The sequence below is a fragment of the Petaurus breviceps genome, unplaced genomic scaffold (genome assembly GCF_028583685.1).
Source record: "Petaurus breviceps papuanus isolate PSGF00001 unplaced genomic scaffold, PetGlider_PUasm1.0 76, whole genome shotgun sequence".
Taxonomy (NCBI): Eukaryota; Metazoa; Chordata; class Mammalia; order Diprotodontia; family Petauridae; genus Petaurus; species Petaurus breviceps.
The window spans coordinates 61,782,334-61,797,023 of NW_027186473.1; the positions used below are offsets into that span (position 1 = coordinate 61,782,334).

Consider the following 14,690-nt stretch of genomic DNA (forward strand, 5'->3'; position numbering starts at 1 on the left):
TAGGATTATAGATACTAGAACTAGAAGAGACGGCAAAGTTAGTCTAGTCTAATCTAACCTCTCTTTTTGTTGATAAGGAAATTAAGGCCCAGAGAGGTTGAATTGAATTGAATTTTTGCTTTGGCATTCTGGTTTACTTTTATAAAATCAGCCAACCTATTATTTCCCTAAGTAGATTCTTGTTATCAATTTCTTTTTGAGGAAAAGGGGGGAAAAGTACTAGAACTTCCAATCTGTTCATGAGATACAGTATAACTAAGTTTTTCTTCCCAGAGGGCATTTAGTTTTCTAAAATACTTATCATGTTCTAATGCACACTTATCTATAGGGAGAATATATCTTATTTTTCCCTTCTGCAGTATACCTCCAAATGTACTGTTGTATGACCATTAGTTGTGAATTTGTGGTTTACAGGCATATAGCTCCTGAAAAAGGCATAACCAAAAAGGAGTTAGAATTGAAGAATATACTTAAGTTTTCTATAGTATATTCTCCATTCTACCTCAGCTACCCAAAATATTTCCCTGTGCAGCTGGTCCCATTTCTGGTTGCCAGTATGAAGTGAGGAAGGTTGCTGGCTTGCTCTGTAGTGCAGCCTAGCATGAATCTGCTTGCACTAAAGGACAGTTCAAATGGAGGGAAAATTTTGTTCTTCCTCATCTGGGAGACTACATAGCTATATTATCTTGCAGGCATGAAAGATAAAGTTAACCAAATCATCTTCAAATTTTGTCACATAGCACTATAGTTAGACAAATGCAAATTTTTTAACGCAAAAGCAAAATTAAAAACAAACAACAAAAAAACAGACCTTAAAACCCCTCACTTAACTGATGTTCTTTTAACCATTGTGCATTTCTTTAAGAAATACATTTTGGATCTTCTAAAAGGATGGTTAAATATGGGCACCCTGGGGAGAAAAAGAGAATCTGATTGATGTGAACTAACAGCCCTGGTGTGTTTACTTAAGGAAGGATTATTGGATGTGGAGAAACTGGAGTGTGAAGATGAGCTGACTGGGGCTGAGATCGGTTGCTTACGCCTTAAGGGGCAAATGATATACTTACCTGAAGCAGAGAGCATTCTTTTCCTGTGTTCTCCAAGGTATTACAACAGTTAATTGTCCTTCAGGTGCCTGAAGTAATGTTGGTACAATTTGATTGGCATGTGTTCTCACACTCTGAATTGCTATTACACAATGATGACTGCTTACAGGTGGTGCCCTATACCTAGAATTATGTAATTTGATGTTTAACTTTACTGAACTAAAGAGAAATCATTTTAAATGTTTTATTTTCTGCATCTTAATAATAGCACAAAGGAACTTAGGTGTTTTTAGATTTATGAAGAGCTTAATCCAAAACTCAGTGATAGAGCCATCAGGAAAGTAGACGTCATAAGTAAGGTCATAAAGCAATTATAGTTTTTGTGTAATACACACACACACTTGTGTGTGTGTATGTATGCAAATTCAAGGGACTTAAATGTCTAACAGGCAGAGATTTCTTGCTAGGAACTTGTTAGCATATCTTTCTTTTGTTGGTCAGTCATTTTTCAATCATGTCTAGGCCTAGAACTCTATCCACTATGCCACTTAGCTGCTCATTACTTTATCTAGGCCTATTTTAATAAACAGTGTTTCAGAAAACAAATAGTGTTAGTTTTTTTAACTCATTACCTGATACAGCATCTAAATTTTCATAGAGTTAAAATTCAGGTAAAATAATTTGTTTTATATATATGTATATATACACACACACATATATGTGTATACATTATACACATAGACATATATATGCACACATATACACACATACATAAACACATACATATATTTGTGATGCATTTAATTTTTTTGTGAATATCAGTGGGACAATAAAGATATGCCAGTTCGAGTGCTGGGTTGGGATTTGGGAAGAACTGAGTTCATATCATATGGCCTCAGACACTTACTAGCTGTGTGATTCTGGGCAAGTCACTTAACTCTATTTGCTTCAGTTTTCTTATCTGTAAAATGAACTGAAGAAGGAAATGGTAATACACTCTAGTACCTTTGCCAAGAAAACCCCAAATGGGGTCACAAAAAGTTGGATACAGCTGAAACACATGGACAAATGAAGTTATTTTAAAGTTTGCTTTGTTAATATGGAAGGAACCTATGAAACTGTCTTAATAAAAAGAAATCATATCCAGGGATATTTATTTATATTTTATTTTGCTTTTTGACATTGAGCTCTCTGGGGGATGCTTTATACAGATGTAACAATTTGTGTAGTTAAAAAAAATTATGCAACTTATTGTACAACAGTTAAATAATACTTTGAGGGCAGTGGGTTAAAGATATAATTTTAAAGTGACCTTAGGTTGATAAAACATTATCTTAGATGAGATTCCTTATAATTTCATAATAAATATTGAAATTTATATAATATACACCTTAAACTTATTTTTTAATTATTATGAACTTGAAGATATCAAACATGAACATTTCCCTATACAAAGAACAAAAAAGAGGATTTAAATATACCTCCATTTAACATAACTTTCATTGTTTTTACAAAATAAGATAAATCCTTTCTGCATTAGGAATTTTCCCTAGAATGTACACATTCTTTCTGAATTGGCTTCCTCATTTTTGTCTATGCTTGTAATGAAAACATATGGCAAATTACCAAAAATTCTGAAAAGTAATGATGCAGAAACATAATATATCAATTTGTAATTAAGGGCTTGCAAAACTAATTACCTCCCATTAAATTTTTCTAAAGAGTCAACATATCTTTAGGGAAATTTGACCAAACAACAGAGAAATCTACTTTCTTCTTCATAAGGGCTCCTAAAACTCTTCAGGGGCTGGAAGAGGCTTCTAGATTTTCAAGCCCAGAGCCATAATTTTTTAAAAATGAAAACACATGAAAATAAAATGTAACATTCCCCAAAATGTGACAACATTTTTTTAAATTACTGGAACAAATACTTTTCTAGCTTTTATTGTTTTCTAATGCACCAATCCTTGGAATAAGACTCTGGTTTTAATGTAATGTCAGAGTTGAAAATAAAGGACAATTAAATGAAGCATACATATGAAAATTCTCATCCCACATGCAAACAGATTATTTTTAATAAGTTTGAGGTACCCTTTGAGCTTGAGGGTCATGTTAAATGGCCCTTCAGCATTTAACAGAGCCCCTTACACAGAGTCAATGCTTAATAATCTTTGTTTACTTTGATTGGCAGTGACCTTTGATATCCTTCTTCTACCACATCTTCTTCGTGATAGTAATTCCACTTGGATGATTTGGGACAATTTTGCAATATTTCTTTTTATAACAGTGTGATGAATCTGGATGACCTAACAAGGAGAGGTCTCTATTTGAGTGACATCCCCTTGCATGATGCCACCCGGGATCTCGTTCTTTTGGGAGAGCAGTTCCGAGAGGAATATAAGCTGACACAGGAACTGGAAATCCTCACAGATAGGCTACAGCTCACTCTGAGAGCACTGGAAGATGAAAAGAAAAAGACAGACACGTAAGAAAGAGCCCATGTTTTATATAAATGGGAGCATGCATAACTGTCATGCATTGTTAGTGTAATAGAATTTGACTGTTGACTTGAAAAGAAAGTAAGAGATTATAACTCTGAAATGTCCTCCTTAAAATGAGATGAAACTTTCTAATTTTCATTTACAAAGGTAGAGCATATGTGAAATAATGCTGAAGGTGTCTTTTTTGTGTATGTTTACATTTTCAAAGTATAAACATTTCTATAGAATATGTTAAAAGGCAAAAACATCAACCTGAATATTGGTGCCAGATTGGTTCATCAGTTTCTGTTATCCTGTCCAAACTTCTTCACAGATATACTTTCCTATTCTCCTCTTGCATAGTCTCTACAAATCAAATAGCATCTCCTCTAAATTACTCCCCACCCAAATATTTCAAGTAGCTTCTTCCATGAAGAAAAGTATAACTGAGGGAGTAGTGCCTTTGATGTCACTGAGATTTAATAGTTTTCCAAGTCCTGGTTACAGGAGGGTTTGGGAGTTTTTGCTTTGTTTTGTTTTCTCTTTTTTTGCATTATAGCATCACAGTAAAGGGCACCAGAGGAGTTGTGGTTTCATTTGTCACTTCTACCATTCAATGTGTGGTTAAGTATATAGTCAGATGACCAAATTTGAACATTTTTCTTTTCCCTTACCTAAAAAATGAGTATAAGATACCTATGTCAGGCACTTTTTAATGATCTTGTAAGAGTCAACCTTATAAGGGTCTTTGATCAGATAGGCTATAGAAATGCCAAACATAGTATTGGTTTAGTTGTATGGTTTCTCCCATTCTCATTCACATTCTGGTTTTATTTCTTTATACAGGTTACTGTATTCTGTCCTTCCCCCTTCAGTTGCTAATGAGCTAAGACATAAACGCCCAGTACCTGCCAAGAGGTATGACAATGTCACTATCCTATTCAGTGGGATTGTGGGATTCAATGCCTTCTGCAGTAAGCATGCATCTGGAGAAGGGGCCATGAAGATCGTCAATCTTCTAAATGATCTCTACACGAGATTTGATATACTGACTGATTCACGGAAAAATCCATTTGTCTATAAGGTAAGTTGTCATTTCAGATTTTAGACATGGGGGAGCCTTTATTCCATGAAATTACTCCACAGTCATCATGATCATCACAAATTCATGATGATAGCTGAGGAGACATGGAGTAAGCCACTGTTTATTCAGTATTTTAACATTTGCCCAAATACTTACCTCATGTTATGAAACTTTCCATTCCTTGTACCCAAACAGTATTTAGGAAGAAAGTGTGATTTAATTTAGAGAAATGTAATATGACTGAGAACATTATGATTTCATTGAGAGCAGTGTGATTTCAGTGAAAACAGGGTGAATGCACTGAATGATTTCCTTGGTTGAAATGAAATGTTTAGCTGCTCACTCACTCAGGGTTACAGAACTGCACTGCGTGTTGATTACTTTTGGAATAAACACAGCATCCATTCTGGAGACTTCACAAAGGCATTTTTACTTAGCTTTTCTCACTAAATGTGTCCCAGAGCAGGGGAGGGGTGATAGAAGGCTCACATTTGCCTTCAGATAATATCAGCTTGAGGATAAATATTTACAATATATTCCTGTGCTCTATTACAACTGGAAACAAATATAACGTTGGAAAAAATTAAGTCAGCCGAATCTTTCTCCATAAAGTCAGGAAAGTTAACCAAATCATCCCCAGACCTTTGGTATAATGTAAGCTTTTCAAAGACTGTTTATTTTATGTGATCTGTTGGCATTTACAAAGCTCGGCCACATCATAAAAAAATGATTAATAAAGAGATAAATCATATACTAAGCTTCTATTTAGTGACTAACATGTGCTCATTCCCATTCTGATTCTCTTTCCTTGATTTAGGAAAGTATACATTGACAATGGATTTTGCTGCTATAGTGCAGAGAATTAGCTGAGTAGTTTTTTTAAGTTGTTTTCCATTTTTGTTCATCGTCATTTCCCGATATTACCCCCCCCCATCCTAATAGACGTCCCATTGTAACAAAGTAAAATGCTTAAATGAAACTAACCAGCACAGTAACCACATTCACCATTATATGCAACAATAAGTGTCCACAGACCCAACAGAGAATGAAGGAGTGTTTCATTATCTATCCTCTGGAAGCAATGATTGGTAGTTTAGTCTGACATCATCTGACTATGGTTTGTTTTGGGGTTTTTTTAACTTATATTATTGTAGTCATTTGGATATTTGTTCTCCTAGTTCTGCGTTTTTTTTGCTTTACATCAGTTTATGCAAGCCTTTGAAAGCTTCTCTGAATTCTTCAAATATATTTTTTCTCAAAGTACAAAAATGTTCCATACTAAATTTGATTCAACCATTCCTCAATTAGTGAGCACTAGAGGGGTGTTTCTTGAAGAAAATTAACATTGTCATAAAATCCACCCATATCAACACCATAAATAATGCTTCCAGTGTATGTGAATGTCACATTGTCATGCCAAAGATTCAATCAACAGTGTTCGACTGCCTCGGAATTTTCAACAAATTGAAGAACAGAAAATCTTTGAAGTTACTAGAGGACATGGTGGATCGTTTATAGGAAGTGGAGACAATAGTAAAAATCACTTTATGTGGTACCAACGATACTCTATGTTCTATAATAGGTGGAGACTGTTGGTGATAAGTATATGACTGTAAGTGGTTTACCAGAGCCTTGTATCCACCATGCCCGCTCCATTTGCCACCTGGCCCTTGACATGATGGAAATAGCTGGCCAGGTTCAAGTAGATGGAGAATCCGTGCAGGTTAGTAAATATTGAACAGAATTGTCAGTGCCTATATACAAGTATGCAACTAAATTTTGAGATTTGATTCATATTTCATATATTTATCTTAATATGTATAAGTAAAAATGTTACATAGTATAAAAGTTCTGAAACCAAACTCTCTTCCCTGAAGGTATGATGTATATTTTCTTGACCAGAATACATATTCAACACTATACTGAAGACAGTATACAGACTAGATGAGCTCTTTTTTTTTTGTTGTCCTGAGATGAGATTGGATTTGCTAATTAATTGCTATGGCAAACTCTTGGTATGGAAACTTCTACCCTGGATGCAGCTCAAAAGCCTGTTTCTAACTTAGCCTTAGAGGCTTTCCTCATACATTGAGAGTTCCAATGACTTCCCCATGTTAGATAATATGTATCAAAAGTAGCATTTGAACTCAGCTCTTGTCTATTTCAAAACTGTCTCTCTGCCCACCATATTGTGCTGCCTCTTAGATGGTACCTTATACCTGTCTCATTTTAGTCTGGAGGTCCCATGATTGTTCTCATTCCACCTGAGCCACACCTCACCCCGATTTTCTCTGTACTTGTTATTTAGCATTCTACCACTGAGTTAAAGTTAATTTTACAAGTATATACCAATACCATGTAAGAGGTGCCCTGGCAGAAAGATAGCCTGATGAAGTAGGTAAGACATTTGGAATTGGATTTAAAATTTGGGTTCAAATCCTAGCTCTCACATATTCTAGCTACATGACCCTAGACAAGTCACTTAGCTTTTCTGAGCCTCAGTTTTCTCATTTGTAAAATAGGGATGATAAGAATGCCTGCCTCACAGGGTATTATGATGATTAACTCAGGCAAGGAGTATATGTACTATGAGGCAAGGATGGGTTGAGATCTGCACCCCTGGAGGGAATATTGAGATTAATAAGATCACAGGTCCATTTGTATATCGTTGCTACTGTTTTTAACATCATCATTATTATAATCTGATGATGGGGATAAGACCATGGAGTTCTTATTATTTCTCTCATCTTTGGTATCTCTGAATGATATGAAGCAAATCAAGGCACTTCTGGGACTTGGTTTTCACATATGCACATCCTGGGTGACAGAAGTTTTCAAGGCTTATTGATAATTCAGACACTCTTTACATAGGTGTCCTTTCTTAGGAAGGTCATGAGAATGCTATGCCCTCTGATTTACAGATGAGGAAACTCATACTAAATATGACTAAATGTCTCAGCTAGTAAATGTTAGACCCCATGACTCAAACTCAGTGCTACAGCCTATAGGTCCCACTCATGATCTTCCCTTCTTTCTTTAAAAAAAATGAAAGGTGGTTAATTTAAACAGTGAAGTGATGCATTAGATAGGGCACTGGACCTGGAGTTAGGAAGACCCAAGTTCAAAGCCAGTCTCAGACACTAACTAGCTGTGTGGCCCTGAGCAGGTCACTTAACTCCTGTCTGCCTCTGTTTCCTCATTAGTGGCATGAGAATAATAACAACATCTGCCTGACAGGGTTGTTGTGATGATCAAATGACATAATATTTGTAAAGTACTTAGCACACTTCACACTTAGTGACCAGCACAGAATAGGCACCATCTAGATGTTTATTCCTTTCCCTTCCCCCAGAAACAATAATGAACAAACACAAATACTTTAAGATTTGAAAAAGAAATAGATATGTATAAGAAACTGAATTTCTGCTATGTGGAGTTTTTAGAAGTACATGTGTTTATTTATATGTGTGTTATTCACACACATGTCTTCTTGGGCAGGTAGGTGGCATAGTGTATAGAGTACTGGGCTTAGAGGCAAGAGGATTTGAGTTCAAATGTGGCCTCAGACACTTAATAGCTATGTCACACTGGACAGGTCACTTAACCTTGTTTTGCCTCAATTTCCTCATCTGTAAAATGAGCAAGACAAGAAAATAGCAAACCACTCCAGTATCATTGCCAAGAAAACCTCAAATTGAGTCATGAAGAGTCTGACACAATAACAATATATGTCTTGCTATATCTAGCTTTGATAGATAGATAGATAGATGATAGATAGATAGATAGATAGATAGAAAAAAGAAAGAAAAAACATGGTAATAACATTTCCCTATTTGCATATAACTCCTATACTTTGTTTTCTTCTCTACATTAAAAAAAATTATGCAACAAAAGGTGCTTAAAATATGGATATTAATATCACTAAATATAGAATTTTACATTTGTAATGGGCCTTAGAGTTCATCTTATTTGAAGGATGAGGAGACTGAGGTCCTAGGAAGTTAGTGACCTGCCTGTTACTTGGCTAGTAGAGTAGAATCAGATGGAAACCCACTTTCTTTGTATGCCTGGTTTAGTACTTGCAGCAATTTTAGATTATTTGGCTAATTTTACTTTAACTTCACAACAGAAAGAAATATAGTGTTCTAGGAAACCCTATTGGAAGCCTTTGTGTGTGTGTCTATGTGCTTCACCTAAATCACTGAGAACTCTTGTTTTTTTTTTTCACTTAAAAACAACAAAATACCACTTCTTGTGTTGACCAGAAGCATAAGATCTAAAACTGGAAGAGACCTTAGAATGATCATCATCATTCTCAGATTTTATAAATGAGGAAACTGAGATCCAGACAAGAGGGTTGGTGACTTGCTGATAGTCCTTGTATAGAAAGGAGCAAAATTGAGATTCAAGCCTACTTCTTTTCTCTTTTTTTTCAGGGGGGAAGGCAGGGCAATTGGGGTTAAGTGACTTGCCCAAGGTCACATAGCTAGTAAGTGTTAAATGTCTGAGGCTGGATTTGAACTCTGGTCCTCCTGACTCCAGGGCCAGTACTCTATTCAATGTACCATCTAGCTGCCCCAAACCTACTTCTTTAATTACAAATGCAGTACCATTTCAGCTATAAAAAATTTACTTCTCCAGTGTACCTTGCTTCAGACCTTCTTGTATATAAACAATTGTTTTAGGAAAAGAGTCCCTTTTATGCAGGGAATGCCAAATCTGTCCTCAGAGAGTTCTCAGGGAAAGGATTTGCACCAGACAGTAACTACATAGTGAAATTGTTATTGCGACTTAGGTATGAGTGTGTATGCTATGCAATCACCACATCGAATCCCAGGGAATTACTGTCACTGAGTTACAAAAGCAATTAAAGTACCAGCCTTTATTTCTGCAGATAACAATAGGAATCCATACTGGAGAGGTAGTGACTGGGGTCATAGGCCAGAGGATGCCTCGCTACTGCCTCTTTGGGAACACTGTTAACCTTACAAGCCGCACAGAAACCACAGGAGAAAAGGGGAAGATCAATGTATCTGAGTACACCTATAGGTAAGGAAGAACTTCTTGTTTACCAGAATTAAAGAAAAACCAACACTCGCAGAACCTGCCTCAAGTTCACTTAAGAAATGCAGGTTTCACTGTTACTTTTAGCATTCCTCTCATCAGGCCCTGGCATTGGTCATGTTCTCTGATATTTATTTATCTGATACTCTATTCAAGACTAACCTCATGACCATGGCAACGTCCAAGATGACCAGAGTGCTATGTATGCCCCTGCAGAATCTTCTGCAGTGACCTTTATTGTGTGCTCTGGCTGTTAGATTCATACCATATTTTCAGAAAAAAACTGCATGTGTATTTTATACTCTTTCTATTTCAGATGTCTTATGACACCAGATAATTCAGACCCACAGTTTCATCTGGAGCACAGAGGACCAGTGTCCATGAAGGGCAAAAAAGAGCCAATGCAAGTTTGGTTTCTGTCCAGAAAAAGTACAGAGGATGAGGTATATTTAAGGAAGGAGAAATGTTTGAGTTTTTTTTAATGGAATAATTATAAGGTTTAATCTAAGCCATCAGAAACCTTTTTTTTCTTTTTGGGGAAAAAATATTCCCAAAGATATTAATCATTAGTTAAGTAAAACAAGTAAGAAATTAATGTACAGAGGGGCGGCCAGGTGGCTCAGTGAGTAAGAGCACCGGCTCCAGTGTCGGGATGACCTGGATCAAATCCGGGCTCAGATACTCAGCACCACACCCAGAAATAATAACTGGCCGTGTAACCTTGAGCAAGTTACTTAACCCCAACTGCTTTAAAAAAAAAAAAAAGAAATTAATGTACAGGACTAGCTTAATCAACGGGTACTTCTCTTAAAGGCTACATTCTCTGGCTAGTTGCTTTTGCCTAGCAATGAAAATCAAAGTGGAGGGCACCCACACTTTTAGTACCTGCCTCATTTCAGTCTTGCTCCTTTCCTTTTGCTTCTGGACTGTGGTGGGAGACCTCTCACCTCACCCATGTGATGCTCCTCTAACACATTGATATTCCCTTTTCCACCATGATGGGTTCATGAAAACAAATCTGTTCCATAGACAATATGAGAGCTCTCTGTATACTAATTCTTTTGAGCCAATTTGATCTGGTTCCAGCATATCCCCAATCTGACTTCCAAACCAGGCTCCAGGACTGGATGTGGGAGGTGCATGCTAGTTCACTTTGAGTACCTTCTGGGATTCCCACTTTGCTCCAGATTCTTTGGAAATCTCTTATAAGCTAACCAGAATCTCTGATCCTGGAACACCTTATCTTCTTAAAGTCCTAGAACACCCCAGTTGTCCTAGGCTCTGGGGATTCTTTAGAGCAGATAAAAGGCAGGTCTAAATTCATAGCTCACATCACAAAGGTGATCCTTAGATTTCCAGAATAAATTTGAACTTTATCAGTTGCATACTGATAAATGTTTAACAACCAACTCCCTGAAAAAAATATATATACATATAAAATATTTCTAATATATATAGATATATAGGATACCCTTTTAAATTTAATGTACACTATTAATCTTTTTTCCATCGATTTCTTAAATCCAAACCATCAACAAAACAATAATTCAAGTCCTGATTTATAAAATTTGTCAATTTCTGAAATGTAAATGTTCATGCTAAAAATTTAACAATTGATCCTTTTGAGCCAATTTGATCTGGTTCCAGCATATCCCCAAGCTGCTTATTTCATTGTCTGTATACCTCTACCAACAAAGGCATCTATCTACAGGCCAAGCCTCCTGCTAAACAAAGAATACTTTCAACAGCATACTTGATATTCTGTGACCCTTTTGATGTATTAGCTTCTGACTAGGTTAAACTCTTTGATTACATTTCTTTTGTGTTTATGCATTCTCCCCCCCAAAAAAAATCCTTTTAGTATTTAAGTCTAGGAGGGAATTTATGCCACATTTAAAAATATTTATCTACATACTTTTTTGCTGTTTTACTAATATAGTTGTGGGGAAAATACGCATGTTGGTTTTCTTCTGAAAAGAAGTAGACCTAGAGAATAGTGCTGGATTTGGAATCAGAAAGATCTGGGTTTGGATCCCACTTTGGACACACGATTATGACCCAGCATATTTAAACCTCAGTTTTCTCATATTTAAAATGAGGATACTAATGTCTGTAGTGCTTGTCTCACAGAGCTTTAAAAAGAATTAAGTGAAATCATAAAAATATTTTTTTGAAGATTTAAAAGCACTACATAAAATCAGCTATTATGTTCCTTAGGAGACAGCTTGATAGCTCAATGGATAGAGCTCTGGGCCTGGACTTAGGAAGACCTGAGTTCAAATTTGTCCTCGGACACTTACTAGCTGTGTGACCTGTGGCAAGTCACATAACACTGATTGCCTAAAAAAAAAATACATTTGAGAAGGAAATAGCAAACCACTCCAGTATCTTTGCCAAGAAAACCCATGAACATTATGGTCCATGGCATCACAAAAGAGTGGAAAACAACTGAACAATAATTATATCAGGCTAAGAAATCCATAAAATCATGGGCATTGATTATGTTTTTCCATAAAAATAATAAATGATAATCAAAGGTATTAGTCACAGCAGTTGTGCTGATAAGCAGCCAAACTTATTGCTTTGATCAAAAGTTATGGGAGGCAGGATGCAATTGTGGACAGACCACCAGATTTAGAATCCAAGAATCTGGACCTAGACTCAGTTTTTTTGTTCTGTCACTTACTGTGTGTCCTTGGGCAAATCAGGACCTCTCTAGGACTCAGTTTCCTCATTTGTTAAAATTAGAGGATTGTACTAGTTAACCTTTAAAATCTTCCAGTTTTGAATATAACATTCTATGCTTTTGTGATCCTTTTGCCTGAATCCTTCAGGGCCATTCTTACTATCATACTTGGACCCATGAAATTAAATATACACACATAAACACATTCACACACACACACACACATACACACACACACACACACAATGACCTTCAGTCATTACTAGTGAAGAAAAAAATATTAGAGGCTTGCTCCTGTTTAAACTGAGTATGAACAAATTTGTTTACCACTATAAACTAAGTCTTTCTCTCCTTACTTTTACTTTAAGGAAACAAAACAAGATGAGAGCTGAAGTGAGAGACAAGAAGAAAGACAACAGATGGGGGTCCTCTGTCCCTTGACACTAACCCAGCCCAGTAGCAGTGATTCTATGTGGCTATATATTTTGCTTCATCTCTTTCAATGAATGACCCCATCCCTTGACCATAGGTGTATGTGTGTATGTGTGTACATATATAAATATACATATATGTGTGTATATATATACATGTGTGTATATACAATGTACGTATACACATATATAAATTTTTCTTCTATTTGCCTCTGACCTCTCTAAGCTCATATTTCAGCTCTGCTTTGAAGATTACTGTGCTTTTGGTGTGGGTATATTCTTAGCTCCTCCTCTGTGGATGGTGTGAATGAACCTTTTTGTGTCCTAAACCTCATGAACTGCTGAATAGCATTTGGCAATATGTCTGTGTACCAAAGTTGACCACTTCCATTTGGTGCTCTGCACACATATTTTTCAGCACTCTTTGTCATGCTGGTATTCATCATTATTGAATCCATTCTGCCACTGTCTGGATTGTAACTGGTAGAAGAAAATCACAGTACCGGTGCACTTTGGGCAGCAAGATTTAGGGACCAAGTTATAGAGCTGGTTTATTTGTGTAACAGACGTTTCTCATCTATGTCTTCAAAAAATATTAATTTCCCAGAGTAAGATTTAATATATATGCTAAGAAAATAACAGTTATATCAAGGTATGACACAATTTCCCATTGTTGCATTGGAGGGAAAACAAGAAACAAGACATTTTCTATGATGGACAAGTACACTACTGCTCCAGTCATATGGCAACTGCAATTCCATGTTTCCTTTATGTTGCATCTCTCATATTCCATTGCATCTATAGATTAAACATAGTTAATTATGTACAGCTGTAGTTTAGTGCTGTACGATTTTTATTTGAGTCTTTATCTTGGATTGGACTGAATGTCTGGATGCTCTTGAAATATCCAAGAACAAAGTTGGAAGCTTCCTGCTGGGACTCTTGATTGTAGAGTCTATGCCTGATCTTGATACTTCTTGGAAATGAGTTTCTTTTGCTTTCTGTAGACAAATGTGATGATATTCAGGATCTGAGCTCCAGAATACTTAGCTGGATCCCTATAGAGGATGTGTTCCTCTTGGAAGAAAATGCCTGTATTCTTAATGCTCTCCCTAATATTTTCTGAATATGTCCCTATAAAATAACACAGAACAGTACAGTGCAATTAATTTTGTGTAAAAAGTTTGTCTTTATATTTAGTATATTGTATCAACACATAAATATATGTATAAATGTTTCATGTTTATGTGTAAAAGAACCGGCAATAAATTATTTTTTCCACTGGTCTCGAGACAATTTGTATTTCAATAAAAAATTAAAGTTGAGTATTATCTGTGACTGAATGCAGGCTCTTTTACTGAAACACATTTGCCCAAATGTTCATAAAGAATCAAATTTTGGGGGCGACCAGGTAGCACAGCGAGTAAGAGCGCCGGCCAGAGTTGGGAGACCTGGGATCGAATCCGGGCTCAGACACTTAGCACCCACCAAGAAATACCTGACCGTGTAACCTTTAGCAAGTTGCTTAACCCCAATTGCTTTAAAAAAAAAGAAGAAGAAGAAGAAGAAGAATGATATTCCCCAGAAATGTGCAAAGATTGAACTTTTTTCTTTTTTTTTAATTTACTATTAGTTTTCAACATTCAGTTCCACAAGTTTCTGAGTTCCAAATTTTCTCCCCCTCCACTACCCCTCCCCCTGCCATGGTGGAAAGCAATTTGATATAGGTTCTACATATAGCTTCACATTAAACATAGTCAAGTTGTAAAGAAGAATTAAAACCAATGGAATGAATAATGAGGAAGAAGAAACAAAACAAAACAAAATGAAAAAGAGAAAGAACAATTAGTTTGCTTCAGACTCTGTAATTCTTTCTCTGGACATGGATAGCCTTTATCC

General features: G+C 36.1%; 1 protein-coding gene across 1 annotated transcript in view; it reads left to right on the top strand.

Annotated features, from left to right (window-relative positions):
- Positions 1 to 14,122, top strand: part of GUCY1B1 (guanylate cyclase 1 soluble subunit beta 1) — a 76,479-nt gene extending 62,357 nt beyond the window's left edge. Inside the window, exons 8-14 of the mRNA XM_069105614.1 lie at positions 971 to 1,104; positions 3,334 to 3,531; positions 4,373 to 4,610; positions 6,193 to 6,333; positions 9,505 to 9,659; positions 9,991 to 10,117; positions 12,729 to 14,122. Of these exons, the coding sequence (XP_068961715.1) occupies positions 971 to 1,104; positions 3,334 to 3,531; positions 4,373 to 4,610; positions 6,193 to 6,333; positions 9,505 to 9,659; positions 9,991 to 10,117; positions 12,729 to 12,752 (1,017 nt within the window). The 3' untranslated portion in view covers positions 12,753 to 14,122. The remainder of the gene's footprint in view (positions 1 to 970; positions 1,105 to 3,333; positions 3,532 to 4,372; positions 4,611 to 6,192; positions 6,334 to 9,504; positions 9,660 to 9,990; positions 10,118 to 12,728) is intronic.
- The last annotated feature ends 568 nt before the right edge of the window (positions 14,123 to 14,690 follow it).